We start from the raw sequence: 18177 nt of genomic DNA, 5'->3' as shown, positions 1-18177 counted from the left end.
TGGGCAGGGCCTTTCTGTGTGGAGTTTGCATGTTCTCCCTGTGTCTGCGTGGGTTCTCATCAGATTCTCACTGGGTACCCAGCCTTCCTCCCACAGTTCACAGACATGCAGTTTGTTGGGTTAGGTTAACTGGTGATTCTGAATTAACCATAAGCGGTGAATGATGTTAACCTCACGACAGATTTCACACACACACACACACACACACACACACACACACACACACACACTTACATATTCGAGAAAACAAAGCCAAAACAAAATTAATATTCTTTATTATATTGCTAAAGCTGTCATAACACAAAAATAACAACATTTTTACCTCCTTAAACAAAATGCATTAAAGCCTGAACTCTACAGGGACAGACTGAGAGGTCAACTCTCTGTGGGGAAGGAAAATAGCTAAAAACTAAACTGGAAAACAGACTTAACTATACTTTAAAACTTTCACAAACTATAAACTTCTTATAGGATATACTGACATTTGGCAAATATAATATTTATATATATTTATGCTAGTAATTTAAATATGGGACTTACAGGTTAATGATACAAGTTTTAAATGAGTGGACGGAAGTTTGCAAGGCGCAATCTGTTTAGCAAACTCTTAGCATGGTTGTTGTCATTCCACTTTCAGTTCAGCCTCCAGGGGGGAAAAACAAAAATCATCACTTTAAACAATAATTTACAAAAAACAAACAAACAAAAAAAAAAAAAAAAAAAAAGGGTTTTGGCGTTCCTACTCAGATGAAAATGCGCCTTTTGGACTGAACTGAAGTGGGTGCAGCTCTGTACAAGTCCTGGGCTCATAATACTGATGAGACTCAAAACCACACTTGCTTGGCATTTTTCTTACAAAAAAAAAAAAAAGAAAAAAAAGTGTGCTTTCCAACCATCTTATCTGGATTTATGATGCAAAATATACAGATGTATGAAATGAGGGACTGACAGCGGGACAGTCGTGAACATTTGAAAACTTCAGACGGCACTGATCGAGGGAACAGCTCTGCCACTCTGATATTTTATAAGTATAAAAATAGAGACGAGTTGAGGAGGAAGACATTTAAAGAATGAGAAATGAAATAAATTAAAATGGTGTGAGATCCTGGACTAACTAAATAATATTTACAATTTCATACATCCTGTAGTAGCCATGGTCTCACAGTGCTTGAACTGAAATGCAAATCAAATACAGACGGAGTTACACTAACTAGCCTGTTTAGCCTCTGGTCTAAGGACGGGCCTAGTACCTCATCTTATATGATGGTTTTTATGCGATTTCCTTGTCGATAACATAATCAAAAACAACAACAAAAAAACCTCATTTAAAGTGGCAGTTGTAAAAATTTGGTTTGAAGTCTGAAGGACAGAAACATCATGGTGTTAACAAAAATATCATTTAACTCTGAAATAATGCTTCAGGTTCTATAAAATGTTTAGTTCTCTCTCTTTTTAAACAGAGACAGTATATACTTTGAGATTTATTACTGCCGCTATGAGCAATCGACGCGGAGCAGCTCATACTGTGGTCAATAAATGACAAACAAAGGAAAGGGGTCGTATATTAACACAAGAACCTCTGACAAGGTTTAATCTGCAACCCATGAGCATGTAGAGATTGCAGATTAAATAAATCATAAACTGAGGAGAAGTAAACCCAATCCACTTGGAGGCAGTCGGGTATGATGATCCTTATATCCTGTTAAAAGATGTGGAACTGATTGATTTTGAACGATTGAACGAGCGATGCCGACACTCCCTGGTAACACAGACGTGCAAAATTATTTACAAACCGTGTCAATATGAACCCTTATAAAGAAGAACAGGAAACAACTTTAGTCTCTCTTAATGTCACAGCGTCAGACATGTGACACTTTAGTCACACTGCAGCCTCCTACGACTCCGAATGCAACACAGTCATTTCCTTTGCTTTTGTTTTGTTTTCTTCAGGAGCTTCCTGTGCTCATGGTGTCTCTGAGTATTGATGCATACTGCATTTAAGTCTTTGAACTGTGACTGGAAGCTCAGCACCTATGAACAGCCATCAGGGTGTGCCTCCAAATAAGCACCAATGCAGGTCAGGAGTTGCCAAAAATGGAGCCATCAAAGGCCAGCCGCTGAAGCCGTTACTGTTATAGAGCACTTTAATATCGCTCTCTCGAGGGCGTGTCGTACCTGCAGAGGTTATTGCCAAGTCATCAACAGTAAGAATGCTGATCCCACCACAACAGTACAGTGCACTCCCAAAACACCGAGTCTGTGTACACATAAGATACAGTACTTTTTTTCACTCAGAGGAGACGTAAGTATTGTGTGTATGTGTGAAAATAATGAGTGATCAGTGTGGTGCTACTTACTAACAAAAACATGCTGTGTTTTATGCTGCTCTGTTACATCCGTGGGCCTGGAATTACAGTTTATACAAGGATTAGTACAAATGGCCTCATCCAGAGTGAGTTATTAACCTGGCTTTATATCATTTCTGAGGCAACGTAAGTCCAATAAGACAACTGCTATTGTCTTTTTTTTGAGTGATTGTAAATGGGGTCTGTAGTAGGAGGTTCTCACAGGTGATGAAAGCCAGCAGATACAACTGATACTGCAATGTGTTATAAGAAGCCTTTTAAGTTTACACATTGCCCTTCTTATCTGCAACGTTCCTTTTTCCTAAAGCTTTTGACCTAATTTACAAATGAGGTCACACGTCTCCTGCGACCTTTGCCGAATCACGCGATCCGTGGTGCAGAGCGATCGTTAGTGAAGGTTCTCTTGAGCTTGACCCCTTTGCGGATGGCCATCAGCATGTCTCCTTCTTGCTCTCCTGAATCCTCTCCTCCTCCCTCCTGTCTCATCTCACTCTGAAGGTGCTGCTGGCTCACATAGTTGGGTAGATTGGGAGGGTTGGTTGTGGCCTGACCGCTCCAGGATGCCATGGGTAATGTGCCGGGATCCTCCCCTCCTCCAAATGTTGGGGAACAGGGGGATTCTTCTCTGCCTCCCATCTCCTCGCCTCTGTTCCCATTAACAGCTCCTGGCATATCAGGCACCGTGGGGATCTTTACAGGAACGACAGGAGTGCGAATGGGAATGGGGCCTGTACCCGTAACGGAGCCCGAACGGCGGCCAGAAGGTTTTGATGAAGGCGTGCGGCGGATTGTGGCAACTCCAGGGGTGACAATAACTGGGCCGTGGCCTGTAGAAATGGGAAGAGAGGCATTTTGAGAACTGATGGTCACGATATTTTATCACCAACATTAAGAAAGTGGCCAAAACAGTTACCTGTAGGTGTAGGGGGATACTGTGCAGTAGGAGTAGATGGATAAGCGCCTGTGTGGATTGGTGTGGAGGGATAAGGCCCCATGTGGTAGGCCCCCGGGCCAGGATAAGGAACCTGACTGCTGGGTAGCCCCGCTGTGGAGGCTGGGCGTTTGGCCTGGAACATACGTCTGTAAGACTGAGTGATATCACTGTTTCTGGGGATGGTGGAGGACTTATCAAAGTCAGACTGCTGCTGCTCAGACTCTGGGTCTCCAGCCATTGAAAAGTAGTCGTAGTCTGATACTGGAATGAAACAAATAAAGAAATAAGCAGTGTATGCACCCAGCCACGTGACGTATGATATGATGCTAGCAAGTTACTTTAAAACTGGTGAGTGTGCTACCTTGTGATGGTATAGTATCCTCAGAGCAGCAGGGTGTGTTGGTCTGTGTGCTGTAGCCACTGGAGCACTGGATAGAGTCTCTACTAGACCTCTGGGTGTCCAGTTCCAGACCTCTGGATAAGGCCAGAGCCAGATCATCCTGGGCCTCGATATCCCCGGCCTGGAGAAAAACAGATGCAATCAACCAACAAAAAGAAAGAAAAAACAAAACATTTAGTAACAATCTGAATGTTTGCCTGGAACCAGTCAGGTACAATTCATTAAAGTCATTAAAGTCATTAGATTCAACCCATTAAAGTCATTAAATGGGGACATTAGTGGTGGGAGGCTATTCATATCATCTAAATTCCAGGACAAAAACATCGGCCTGCAAGTAGTTTAACGTGGGTTCACCTGAAAGTCAAGTATCACAGTTGGCAATACACATAGACTGATCTCCGTTTACAAACTTCATGAGTTAGTAGCAGTAAGATAGAAATGAATCACAGAGGAATTTTTATTTGGCTAGCAAATGACCACAGCTTTTAAGCATTAGGGAGGGATCTAAGCAGAAATCATCTGGCGCTTCTCGGCATATAAAGCCACGAAAAACTGAGAAGTAAATTGAAGTTATTCAACAATTTATGGAGAGCATTCATGTAAAGTACACCAGTAAATTTCTCACCAGTTGCTATTATTAACAGTATATTTGTCCAATAGAAGAAGAGATAAAAAACAGGCTAAACAGTAAAAAGTGCAAATGAGATTCCTTAATTAGGAAAAACGTGTTACTGAGAGACCAAAAAAACCAAAAGAACATTTGGCTGAAGCCTCACTGGCTAACTAACAGCATGCTTGTTTAATCAGTTAACAAAAAGAGGGAGACAGAGACAAAAAACTGACCCTGACAGCTGCAGGTGTGTTCCTGTTCTTGTCTTGCACTAATGCTGATTGGCTTGGTGTTTGCAATGCAGCTGGAGCTGCGGTCTGGGCAGAGGGAGGGCTATTATCACAGTTCATACTCCCATTACTGTCCACCACAGCTGGACTCTCCTTGTCTTTCTTTCTCCGTAACGTGTTGACCATAGGCTGGTCATAAGGCCCAGGCTTCGCCCAGTCCTGTTAAAAATAAGAGATGCAGATGTCAGTTTTTGTTGTTTATACTACATTTTTGGACTCAACTAAAGTAGGTATAAAAAAAATAAAGAAAACCCAAATAATTCACTGAATGTGTGTTCAAACTGTAGACAAGGAGGATGGAAATATGTCGATCGTCAACTCAGAGGAGATGGACAAACCTTCCAGCTGGGGACTCGTGATGAAGGCATCATGGGGGAACCCAATGTGCAGTAGGGAGGGTAGTCTGGCAGCAAGGCCGATGCAGGACGTGACCATGAACGAGTGGGGCAGGAGGTGGAGGTTGAGGAGGAGGGAGGGAAGAAGGGGAAGGCAGTGTTTGACACTGAGCCCAAACTGCCCCCGTTGCTATGCAGGTAGGGGGAACTGGCTGGGCTGTAGTGGTCGAAACCATTGGACAACTGTTTGTGTGCATGCCGGTCAGGAGGAGGGATGAGAACAGAAAGAAGACAAACAAATGTGTAATGGGATAAATCATTTAAATGATAAAACAGTGGAAAATAACACAAAAAAACACAACATAACTGAGGATAACTCAAGTACAGGAAACACAAAAAATATACTGATCACATCCACACAGAAGAAAGGAACTGCTCATGAATGCTGAAATGAAAGGAAACTGGAGATGCACATACAGCATACAGAGTACCTTTGCATTTCACTGAATCGATGTCACACACACCCAGGTTTCGAGTTTAGTATGAGGAAAGCATGTTGGGTGTGTAAAGCTTATAAGATTCATGGTGGATGAGTGTTTATCACCTTGTCAGTAGAGGGCGGAGGTGCAGTAGTATCTGCTAGTGAAGAAGGGGTGCTGCAGTCACTATGCAGCAGCCCTGTCTCTGACATCTCAGAGGAGCTGGAAGTGGGACAAGCCTGGGACAGTGAGGGCAGCGGCAAACAGGCAGTGACACGAGACCAGAAGGAGAGAGGAGTGGTAAAAGGATGAGGGAGACATCACAGACGGACGTGTAAAAGGAAAGAATCAAAAGACAAGACATGTCAGCAGGTAGCGAGAGAGAAGCAGTTTGTTAAGAAAGCAGAGGCAACTTTTTCACTGTTCTCAGCAGTTAGTGCAGTGCACAGCCAAATAACTGCAGATGAGGTGCACTGGCAGTCAAACCAGCATTAAATGTATGGACATCAGCAGCGCGAGGTTGAGTGCTGGAGGCTGGAAACACAAAGTTCCTTGTGATGCGTAAAGTGCGAGCTGTGAGGCCGTTCTCTTTGAAACTCTTTCAGCTACTGTAACTACACCAAGAAAGAGGCAACGAGGAGGCCGATTCCCAGGACTGTACTGTAAATGGGTCAGAGCTAGACTTGCCAAACCACATTCAGTGCATCATAAAAACTTGGAGCCTAACTCTACCAATGTGTTCTGGACAGGGGAACTCTGGTTGCTGGCATGCCAAGACAACATCAACTAGTGCAGCTGCTCTCAGTGCTGATCTCCAACCGCGGAGCCCGCACAGACGATCCCTCGGACTACCTCACAGACGATTAGATAAAAGTGACAGACTGAGACCTGCTGATAGAGACATGCTCTTAGCGACTGTAAAACATAATGTTGATGCTCTAACATGCAATTTTACTGTAATTCATTTAATGAAAATACAATATACACCGCAGTCTGTCACAGCGGTTGACTTTTTAATAGCAGGATGGGCCTGACCTGTTTTGCCCTGGGGTAGAATGGAGGCAGACTAATTTCCTTCACATTTATGCTATAATAATAGCAGTGAAATGACTTCACCATGATCACACACACACACACTAACTGCTGCCAGCTAACTGTCTCTCATAGTCTTGAGAGAGTTGGATCCAAAATTATGGTCAAGCGTGGGTATCTGAGGCCTTTTTCTTACCTTTTTTTCAGCTGGCAGTGGCGAGGACGACTTGGATAATGTGTACTGGTCTTGTGATGAAGAAATGAAGCCCGAGTCGTGGGAGGAGATGCTAGGAAGCCGAGCTGGGGTCTGCTGGGGTAGCGTGGAGCTGCGGTATCGATGGCGAGGGTGATGGTGGTGGAAGAGGTGGTGTGAGGAAGAGGAGGAAGAAGAGGAGGAAGGAGAATGAGAGTGAGAGCCACTGGATCCCCTGGAGTCACTACTGTTAACGCTGTTCAGACTACTGTGAAAGGGGAAGGAGTAAGCGATGAGGGTAAAGAGAATCAAGTGCACCCAAAGGCAGATTGGGTTGAAGGAGGGGGGATGATTGGGTAAGGAGGAGATAAAAGGAGTAGACATAAAGGCAAAGGTTTGGGGGTGGGGGAGTGGAAAAGACATGGTGGGAAACAATTAAAACACCACACCAAGATGCAGCAGGCAGTGAATTAGGCCAATCCCCTCAAAAACAACAACACAAACCAACTCAAGGCGACTGAAATCATAGATGGCAATAATTGCAGGCAGGATTTGTGCGAGCTTTTTGTAAATATTCACAGAAAAAAAATCATGAAAAACAGAAACAGCATAAACATTGGGTCTTAATTATTCCATGACTTCTAAATTAAAAGATCTGTCCTATGCAAATCAAATCTATAACCAGCTCAAGCTGCTAGTGCTGTACCATGATGCACCATCTCATAAAATGTGTATGCATTAACCAAGTCGCCAAAATCTCAGATGAAAATGATGTATTTGCAAAAGCTTTAAGAAACAGGAGGAAAAGCAGCATTTTTTGTTTTGGGCCTGAAAGTCTTGCATTGTTACCATATAGCAGTCAATCATAATCTAACATGTAATTTAAAGTTTTAGTCCAATCATCACACCCACAACCCTGAAATAGATTTTAGCACATTTAAAAGGAAAAAGACGTAAAGCAATACACAACCCAGGCATTAGACGTATTTCCTTAAACCAGAACAGCTCTGGAAAACGAATCATTGGAAGATGCACAAAAGCAGTGAGGACAGAGTAAAGAAGACAAGATCTGAACAGCTAAAAATCAGTAGCTGCTTCCTTTTGTCAATTCTCCTTCATCTTTCTTAACACTTTTCACCAAATACAGTTAAACCAAAACATATCTTTAGCAATGCAATAAGAAGATTCTGCAAAGTATTGCAGATAATTTTGGCCACTAGGTGGCAGACAAAGTTTAAACAAAGCCAGTAAATCACTTACTCCTACTTTAAAATCTCTTTAAATTGATATCAGCCATCTCCCAAGCAGATTCATAAGCACTGATATGGTTAAAATGACAGTTTTGCATATTTTAGTAGATCTTGCAATGTATATATGGGACGCTGTTATAAAACCGTGGAGTCTCTAACTCGAAGACACACTGTAATGCAGTTCCATTTCTCTTATAACTTTATGGAAACTGGTGACAAAAATGGCATAATTCAATTTTACTTTAATTTAATTTTAAAGCAAAGTGAATTTCAAAAGGTTTTATGGGCGTAGATTCATGTGTGCTTATAAAACTATGCCCCTCTTTCACTTATTTGAGCCTACCTGCACATGCTAGACTTCCTGGACATGGTGGTGCTGGGGGATGAGGGCGGAGTTTGATATGACCAACCATAGTCTGAGCCCTTCAAGTCCAAGATCACCTGAAATGGACAAAATTATTAGCTGATTTTTTCAGAGTTGAGAAAAAAAAGTAGTAAACAGAAATTTAATTTAATAAAAAGCACAAAAATATGACACACATAATAAATAAGTACTTTATCTTTAATGTTTTTCCTCACCTGTTCACTCGCAGGGGGAAGCTTGTGTGGGTCTGAGGTCAAGGCTTTGAGGTCCTCAGAGATGGTCTGGAGATGGGTAACCTCTCCCAACATAGAAATCTCCTCATCCTACAAGGACAGGACATGTAGACAAGGTGATTACGCCTCGGGTTACACAACAGTAAAAAGATATGTCTGTGAAGGTTCTCAGTCATCCAGGTCATCGTAGTCAAAGGAGTTTGCAAAGAAAAGCGTCTGGACTTCTTTGAGTTGCTTGAAGACGTTTCACCTCTCATCCGAGAAGCTTCTTCAGTTCTAAGGTCAAATGGCCGAGAGTCCCAGATTTAAACCCAGTGGGAGTAACCCCCCAAGGAGGGACAAAGGACCCCCTGGTGATCAGAGAAACTCAGGAGAGTTTTCTCCAAGCACGACATCCCAGTGTACTTCAGACCCAGCAACACACTCAGACACAAACTGGTTCACCCGAAAGACAAAACTCCAAAACACAGACTGAACAACGTGGTGTATGCTGTACAGTGCAGTGAGGAATGCCGGACCTCTACATTGGAGAGACCAAACAGCCACTTCACAAGCGCGCATGGCACAACATAGAAGAGCCACCTCCACAGGACAAGACTCAGCAGTCCACCTGCATCTTAAGGATAAAGGTCACTCTTTCGAGGATGCCAATGTTCACATATTGGACAGAGAGGACAGATGGTTTGAAAGAGGAGTGAAAGAGGCCATCTATGTCCACTGTGAGCGACCATCTTTGAACAGAGGCGGTGGTTTACGACACCAACTGTCTGCCATCTATAATCCAGTTTTGAGTTCCTTCCCAGACGCCTTAACGCCCACTCACATCCTGGGCCATCTGACCTCAGGAAATCACATGATAGGGTGGGGCCAGGTTTCACAATGAGCTCACCCGAAACCCTGGCTGATTAGGTCCCACACCCACTTTCACACCTTGGCGCATGTGATTAGAGGATCACCAGGGGTCCTTTGTCCCTCCTTGGGGATACTCCCACTGGGTTTAAATCTGGGACTCTCGGCCATTTGACCTTAGAACTGAAGAAGCCTCGGATGAGAGGTGAAACGTCTTCAAGCAACTCAAAGAAGTCCAGACGCTTTTCTTTGCAAACTCCTTTGACAACAGTAAAAAGAGTCATTACATTTCAGTGTTTAAAGTTAAAAAAAAAGCTTACATTTTAGTGTCTTAAAGAAAAAGAAAGTTAAACGTTTTCTATCCAGTGTGTGGGATGTAAAAAGCACAGAGCCTGTGGAGTTAATATATTTTTCTGTTGCTCTCGCTGAGTGGTTACCCAAGGCCCATTTCTCTTTCCTCTCCCCCGCTGCACTCACCACTATAGGCCGCAGCATGGCTACAAAACAGCAAAATCTCTGTCTCTCCTCTATAAGAGCCTTCCTCAGGGCCTGCTTCTCCGTCTCTTCCAGCAGAATGTATTTGTCACTGACATCCTGCATGGCGCTGTCCAACTGTGGCTGGATATCACCACGACCTTGGAGGGGGAAGAAAAAAGACAAACAGGGGAAAAAGAAGAATCTACGTCAATAGAGGAATATAAACATGACATCAGAGATGTGATCAAATTGACAGGTTAAGTATGAAAACAATACTTTTTACCTTTGTAATTCCTTCACAGCACAGATATGAAACAGAACAGTTACCCTAGTGTGACACGCATGAATAATCACTACTTCTCTTTGGTGTTAGCTTGGTACTAGCTACTTGTACTACTTGTTCTGCATGTTGTTTATTGAGGTGGACATTGCTGTTGTAAAAGCTACTGTTTGAATTTCTTAACTACTCCACACTGCTCCTTGTAAAGAGCCACTCTTGTCCCTGGAGCTTCCCATCTTTTGTTCAGAAGTGGAAAAACAAGTTATCAACCTTAGGCTAAGCTTTCGCATGTCTTGGAAAGCTTCCCATATGTTATGATAAGATAGTCAAAATGGCACTCGCTTCCATCTATCTTTCCATTACCCTTTGTCGATTCCTCTGAATTTCTGGAATGTGTTAAGAGAGAGAGAGAGACTGTGTGCATCAGCTTTCACAATCACAAGAGTCCGGGGTATTGACACAACCATCTGGTCCTTGTGCTGCGTTTTAATATGCATGTATAAATCCAGGAATGTCTGAGGACATTTGCAGCCCCAGAGGTTATAGTGTCATTCAGCACTTTCTGTTCTGATGCTGTGTTTAGAAATTGCATTTATGTGTATGATTTTAAGAGAGGATACCCTGAAGTCAAATCACATCCTCCTGAATTCCCTGAGGCAGCAGGAAAGCTGACGACTACCCGACACTGTGCTTCAAAGGCACTTAAATTACACTTACACCCAAACGTATATACACACGCACAGAGTTTTAACTTTGATAATCAAGGTTAAGCACACACTTGCAGAGTGAACAAGGTCTGTGGTCTCTTTGTCTACTCTTGTGTCTGGGCAAAGATCTTTTGTTGACGTTTCATGTGAGGCCCTTTATCATGCAAATAGATACCAGAGAAAACACAGAGATGGAGTTACGCAGGTAAATCATCCTCATCTCAAATGTAAAACCTACTGTAAGCATGTGCACGTTATCCTGAGGACAAACAAGCTTGTTCCTCATGGACGTGTCCATGTGTGGTTGATGCATTTTTAACAGGATAAAGCAGCAGGAAGATACATTTTTATAATTAACAATGACTTGCAGAACACACACAAATACCAGCATATGAACACTACAAATATAAATATCACGGGGCAAGTCTGAGTCTGTAATGACTGTGTACAAAAAAACAAGAGACGAGACAAAAGAAGTTTCAATATGAAGGGAATCCATTTACCAAGTTTAGCGGGTGAGTTTAACACTGGACTCCGAGGAATGTGAACTGTGTGTCTCTTTATGGCAGCTAAAAAGTAAATTGACTGTAAAAGCTGGACTGGAAAATCCAGATTGAAGTATACATTTTCAGTTTCATATAGATCCAAATGCAACTTCTGAGGCAACCCAGGGTACAATTATAACATGCAAGGGTTTGTGGAGAGCTGGCTATGTGAGCAAACTTTAAAGGGCTAAGACAGACCTCACTCATTAGTCTGGTTTCCATTGCAGGACTGAACTCATTATAGGGAAAATCGTATCCCTCCTTTAAGGCAAAAGACAAGGAGGCATGTGATCAGTGCTGTGTGTCTCTCACTTTGGTATAAAATGCAAAAACTATAAAACCAAATTTCATGAATTGTAGTGGAGTGATGGAGCGCAGGCACAGGAAGACCCCCTTACAGTCTGGTGTAAAACCAAACAGCTATCTGAAAACAATGTTGAGCTCTCTTAAATAAAAGTTTGAGAGCGGTGAGTTATTATTATTTTACGTAAAATCGTGCATCTGTAAGGTGTAAGGTGTAATAATTGAATCTAAAAAATGTAAACTCTAATGGGAAAACACCCTTTACATGCCATGATCGCAAAAGATGCTTTGAGTGCATGTAGGCTCTCTTATTAATACTCATTTATATGCAGTATGTCAGACAAAGTTAAGAAATGTTCTTATCATATTGTATCAATGTTTTCCTTCACTTGGTTTTGGGACTAAGTCAGCATTAGGTTTCAGTTGGCCTCGGTGTAGAAGAATAGCATTTCAACCCCCAAAGCCTGTGGTGTCTCCTCAGCATGCAGGAAAATGAAGGCGCACACTGAATTCTGGTTTTCTTTACTTTAAGCATTGGCAGACGGTTTTCTCAACATAACCGATGTGGTTTTGGAAAGACGCTACTGTAAGTTGACGTACTTTGTCTGAAACAGATGGAAAGCCAAATATTTTCTTTGTTGCTGTTTTTTAGTGCTCGTGAGTAGCTCGAGTAGTGCTTCTAATTCTGCTTCTGTTAACGGTTGAGGCTCTTAAAAAGCAGCTGATCCCTTTACTCGCTCGATTACACGAACAGTGTAAAAGTTGCAATTTACTAATTGGTTTATGAGTTTAGCCTCTTTAAAGTCAAGTATGAGGGAAACATGCTTATTTACAATAGCGTGTACTGACTAAATCCCCAAACAGGTACTTATTAATAACCTGCTTATAATATGCAACCAGAGGCCATATCTGTTACTTAATAACATCAGAGACTTAATAAAGATACTACAATTGACATAAATGACCTAAACACTCACACACAGGGACTCAAGTGTATGGACACAACTCAGGAGCATACTGCAATGAAATGACAGTTGTGGTAAGAAGAGGTGGTGTTAGTGTTGGTTACACATTGGGTTTGTCTGCATTCCTAGTCTCTGAGCAGCTATGTGGATGACAAGGTTTTGATAGCTACTTTCTATTTCCCTTCAACTGCAGAAAACCACCAAGGTATAATAAAGATCTGTGGTCACTGACCACACACTACAATCTACTTCACCACCATTTTTAATGTTCAATCAGACAATTGGTGCTTTAAGAGAAAAGGAGAGACGGCAAAATAATGTGACTGCACAAAATTCACAGGGTATATGAACAAATAGCAATTGCAGCATTAGGTACACTGGTTATGTTTAAGTGCTTATTAATGCAAAAATCTATTCAGACAATCACATGACAGCAACTCAATGCTTTTAAGCATGAGGACATGGTTAAGACGACTTGCTGAAGTTCAAACGGAGCATCAGATTGGAGAAGAAAGGTGATTTAAGTCACTCTGACATGACATGATTGTTGGTGCCTGACAGGCTGGTCTAGGTATTTCAGAAACAGAATTTGGGGTAAACAATATAAGCGTGGATCCATCTTGCCTAATATCAGCGGTTTAGACTGGTGGTGGTATAATGGTGGGCCTTTTGGCACTGACATTTGGGCCTGACATTTTGTACAAACTGAACATTGGGCCCACCTGAGTGTTCTTTACGTTCTTTCAGAGCAGAGCTACAGATTAAAAACCAGCGGTCAAAGTGGTACACAGCATGCAAACTTCTGATGGCTGCTGTGATACTGTCAAAGGAGGTAACAGGATGAAACACACCATGCAGGGGTTTTTCAAAGCCGAGAAAAGCTCAAATAATCTCAAACGGGTGTGATTTCTTGAACATCCCCCAAAAGACAATGAGTTCACAGAAATGTACGGATGAAACAGCAGCAGTCACTTCAGATCTAAATCTAAAAAGAGCAAACCGTAGTTACATGCGGCTGTCTTCTTGTTTGATTGTGGTGGCCAAAAAGGCTAAAATGACCAAAGAAAAAAGCTAAACATGAGAGGTTTTTGGATGTTTTTTCTCATCATGGATGTGCAACCATTGTTAACAAAAAACAGCTGTGTTTGTGATGTTATCGGTTTGAAGTTTATGAATGCGGTTTGGCATGAGGAATCAGAGGAGTGTTCTTTATGGCCAGTGGTCCATCTTTATTAGCAATGCTAGGTTAATCTCAAATGACTGAACATGACAAGAGCTTTTTAGGTTCTAAAAGAGCACCTTAGGAGTAAACTCTCAAATCATCCAAAAAGATTCAAGAATTCAGAGGAATTGGCCAGTGGTCCTTTTATTAGCAATGCTAGGTTGTGCAAATGACTGCAGAGAGCTTTTTTAGGTTCAAAGTAAACCTAAATCATCCTAAAGATTCAAGAATTCAGCTTTTTTCTTTTCAGTTGTTTTGAGTTGTTTGAATTAGGTGGTTGAAGTAGCCCCCATTCGATTCACATGCAGATACATGTGCACACCCAAATGAGATTAACTGCTTCAGCTTTCACGAGGGCAATGATTACATTAGGTTGCAGTCACAGGCTGTTTCTTAGAACGGCCAGGGTCTCAGGTCAGAAAAACACCCTCACAAGACACGCATCAAACATCAGATATCGACTGACCAACACAAGCGGACAGATGGTGTCTTACATCTGATAGCAAATGGAGCAGTCTTCTTTCAGTGTAGCATATTAGAATCTACTAACCTACTGCTTTGCATTTTATTTAAAGATCTGTTTGTGCTGCTATCAGTCAGGTTTAAAGAAGCAAAGCTAGTTACGATTGTCTTTGCTCACATCAGTGTGGAAGTCTCCAAAATGCCTAAATAGAAGATGTCTACATACAAATAGCAATAAATTTGGAATTAGTATGACATATTAAAAGGTAGTTAGATTCATTTCTTTCTATCAAACAAGAGCTGTTTATAAAAAACATCACTTCGGCTGTTTCTGTAGTTATGCTATGACAAACAACAAATTAACCCGCCTATAAATGTGGTTAAAGTTAAGGTGATTATCAACACAGGCCCTCAAATCAGGAACTACAGGCCATGAATATATAATTAAATAAAGGGAAGCTAAATGAAGCATCTACATGAAGTGGGAACCCTGGTTTCTCCGCCCCTGAGGAAAAAACAACAACAACATGCCAATATGTTGTGGCAACCATCGAGTGTAAACAAGAGTTGCCTCACCTGTAGAAAAAAAAAAAATGAGCATGCAAATAACTGGAAGCATTTACACACATTAAAATTTGCATACAAAGATCCATGGTGCCTATTTCACAAGACAACCAAGATGCTTGGTTAAGCACAATGGTGTGAGCAACAGTGTGGACAGTGTGTCTATTCTATAAGCTGACTTACCGAAATTATCAGCTGCAGTGCAGCGTAAGGTGAGGGATGGTATCAGAACCACATGGGGACAAGGAAAGGAAAAAGATCCAAGTCAAGTGAAGGAGCGCCAGCGCTAAACACTAATCATCACATGATTTTGGAGCATTGTGTGAGTGAATGGACCCTTTAGCATTTTAGGAATCTGAGAAAAAACTAAAACAGTCCTTCAATATGTTTAAAAAAAAAATGTAATACACTTAAATTCTTTCCACAATGTATATTCTGAAGTTAAATCTAGTGCTGAGCTGAGACTTTTTTTGGCTTAAGTGTTTTGTACGAGTTATCCACTGATTTAAAAACGAACCCGCAATATCCCTAAAGATACTGAAGGGATATCAGACTAAGTCCTTTTTTGTGTATGGAATTTTTTTTCTAGGTAGGTGAATGTGTATGTAGAACCTGAGCCAAGAAAACGGCAGAGGGAAACAAGCCCTACCCTCCGAGGGAGTGTTTACCAAGTAAGGTAATGTTTAGCCTCAGTAGAGCTGCACAACTAAATCAGTGGGGACAAACGTCTACACACATCGCTGGTGTCTAATGAAAAACTCACATATACAGTTTGGGCATTTTCCTATTACAAGTAGATTCTTCAGCTTAAGACACGTAAAAGTTTGTCTTACATTTAAAATAATCATGTTTTTAATTTAGTCCTGAATGTAAATTTACAGTAGATGGTTCTCTAAATATTGTAGCGGTAGCTGTTTTTCCTTCTACTCTCATGTGTCTTTATTTTTAATTGTTTTTTTAAACTTGCGAGATACAAAGAAGACCCCCCTTTTTTAGTGTGAATTAGTTTATGTTGAGTCATGTGTAATCCATTTACTGTTACCAGCATTTAGCAGGTAAAATTATTGCAAAAGTTAATTAAAAAGTACCTTTTTTTGCTTTCTTTTGAAGTTTCAGCGTGTCTGATGACTTCTTCTTAATTTCCTGCCGAGCTCTTTTGTACTCTGGTTCACATGGACAAGATTAAAAAGGTCAACTAACAGTTTTAAAGTACAGTTTTCCACAAACTTAGTATTATGTGAGATGGGAAGAAAAAAATGACATGCTCAAAATAATTATGTATTTAAAGCTTTGGTAACATCTAATACAGAATGAATAGAGCTAACAGATCACCAATACTGCTTTTTCCACAATGATTGGAAGTTTTTTTTTGTTCATCCCACCTTTTGCATGGTCCTTGTCCAAAGTGTTGACTCCTCTTTTCCACTCCTCCATCTGTTCTTGTAGAGGGTTGATCAGACCCTCAAGGAAGCCCCTGTAAAAACAGCACATACCTCACTCCTGATCTAAGGTCAACCTGATCAGTTAACCACATTTCACCATATACAGTGAGTATTTGGACAGGGACCTTTTTAGTCTTCAGGGTGTGTGCTTCAGCAGATTCAATTTGAAATTGAATTGTACTAAGTTTTAGATTTAACTGGAGTAGTTTCAGTAGTTTTTGTGTGAAAGATATAGCAATTTGAACACAGGGTTATAATCCAATTAAAACTTCAGACAGACTGTTAGACTTAAAACTCATTTGTTTAGTTTTCCTTTCTGTTTATGTGGTATATGATTTTGTGTCAATCACTGACAGGCAGAGAGAGAAAAACACTGAGAAAAAAGTACAGTTATATCTGTCAATCATTACCCAACCATGCTCATCTTCCAAGACGTATCTGCGAGTGTGAGAGGTGGACAGCTGCAGTCTTAGTGCATGAAACTAAAATTAGACTATTCCCACTTGCAGACATTTCTACAAAGTCCCTGTGTGTGTGTGTGTGTGTGTGTGTGTGTGTGCGCATGTGCATGCACACAGCCCCCCTGTGTACAACTACTACTATGGAGCTCCAAGTGGAATCTCCACTGAAATGCCAGCTGAAATTAGAGAGCCCCTTGTCTGTGTAGTCTGTGTGTGTGTGTGTGTGTGTGTGTGTGTGTGTGTGTGTGTGTGTGTGTGTGTGTGTGTACAGAAGAGAGACCTGGTGTGTACGTCTTTATGGAGACATTATAGATGCACATACTGCCAGACGAATAGTCTCTTTCCCAGCATTCCCCGACACGGCAATTTCACCCCCACACACATGACATGTCAAAACATGGCGGGCACGGTGTGGAAACAACTGAATTACAAACCGTTTTATTAGAGCTGCACAGCATGGAGGGCAGCGTGGGTCACTAACTGTGAGTTAATAATATAGGAACTAGTGCAAGAGGAAAAAAAAAACAGAAAAAAGAATCTACCTTTGCAAGTTGCAAGTTTTGAATCTAATCTCAAAGCAGCAATTGAGAGTGGCTGATACAACTGAATAGCACTATGGTTAAAAAATAAGTAAGGAAGGGTGAAGCAGCACAGTAATATATAGTACTATAATATTCCTTACGCGGAGAACTGTTTGAGTTTAGCCTCTATGCTGCGATGTCTCATACACATCCGGGTCAATGCTGATCCAATGTCTCTTGTGCCACCTGAAAGATAGCAAAGAAGAAAAAAGAAAAAAAAAAAAAACACGTTATTTTGTTAATAAATCATGTTAATTGTGAAAAATGTTCATGCCAGTGAACAAACCTGAGACATTTACCTAATGAAACTAATGCACAAACTGCATCAGCAGTGTTCTAACCACCTCTTCCTCCCACCAGTTTAATTTTATGAGAGCTGACAAATGACTGGGACCGAAGCAAGAAAATGAAGAAAGTGAATGATGTTTGCTGATATTTGAATTCTTATTAGTAACAAACATTTTTTTCCAGTTTAGACTTAGGCACACTAATGCCTGTGAAACAGAAAAAAAATCAAAAAAAATCCATCTGTGTCTTATTCCCGTTAGCCAACAAGACTGTTTTTGATATTAACCATCTCACACGAACTGCCATCCAAAAGTTATATTTGCAATAATTTGCTTGAGATTGAGTCATATTATAATTATATCAGAGCTGCAGCTGGACCATTTAGCAGGACCTCCAATTATATGAGTAACAGGAGAAAACGTTTAGCACAGAGCAAAAACAAAAAAAAGGAAAAAGGCAGTCATGGGTCTTTAAAACAGATAAATTCTAATGTCCTAATTATTGTGAAAAGATGCAAATGAACTCCACTGACTGCAGCTCACTGG

At 41.2% G+C, this 18177-nt stretch overlaps 1 protein-coding gene across 5 annotated transcripts in view; it reads right to left on the bottom strand.

Annotated features, from left to right (window-relative positions):
- Positions 1 to 258: 258 nt before the first annotated feature.
- Positions 259 to 18177, bottom strand: part of LOC116329755 (protein MTSS 1-like) — a 48469-nt gene continuing 30550 nt past the window's right edge. The window contains exons 4-17 of one of the 5 annotated variants that reach the window (XM_039619468.1): positions 17446 to 17530; positions 16243 to 16334; positions 15949 to 16023; positions 15044 to 15055; positions 9813 to 9970; positions 8469 to 8576; positions 8233 to 8330; positions 6643 to 6907; positions 5540 to 5653; positions 4939 to 5178; positions 4544 to 4759; positions 3662 to 3821; positions 3280 to 3561; positions 259 to 3193 (exon numbers count right to left, since the gene is read on the bottom strand). In XM_039619468.1, coding sequence (XP_039475402.1) covers positions 2727 to 3193; positions 3280 to 3561; positions 3662 to 3821; positions 4544 to 4759; positions 4939 to 5178; positions 5540 to 5653; positions 6643 to 6907; positions 8233 to 8330; positions 8469 to 8576; positions 9813 to 9970; positions 15044 to 15055; positions 15949 to 16023; positions 16243 to 16334; positions 17446 to 17530 — 2372 coding nt within the window. In that variant the 3' untranslated portion in view covers positions 259 to 2726. Of the gene's footprint in view, positions 3194 to 3279; positions 3562 to 3661; positions 3822 to 4543; positions 4760 to 4938; positions 5179 to 5539; positions 5654 to 6642; positions 6908 to 8232; positions 8331 to 8468; positions 8577 to 9812; positions 9971 to 15043; positions 15058 to 15948; positions 16026 to 16242; positions 16335 to 17445; positions 17531 to 18177 lie in introns of those variants that run through there. The other 4 variants (XM_039619470.1, XM_039619469.1, XM_031751831.2 and 1 more) reach the window with 4 other exon arrangements.

Source organism: Oreochromis aureus, linkage group 11, assembly GCF_013358895.1.
Source record: "Oreochromis aureus strain Israel breed Guangdong linkage group 11, ZZ_aureus, whole genome shotgun sequence".
NCBI lineage: Eukaryota > Metazoa > Chordata > Actinopteri > Cichliformes > Cichlidae > Oreochromis > Oreochromis aureus.
This window is presented reverse-complemented; position numbering and strand designations above follow the sequence as displayed.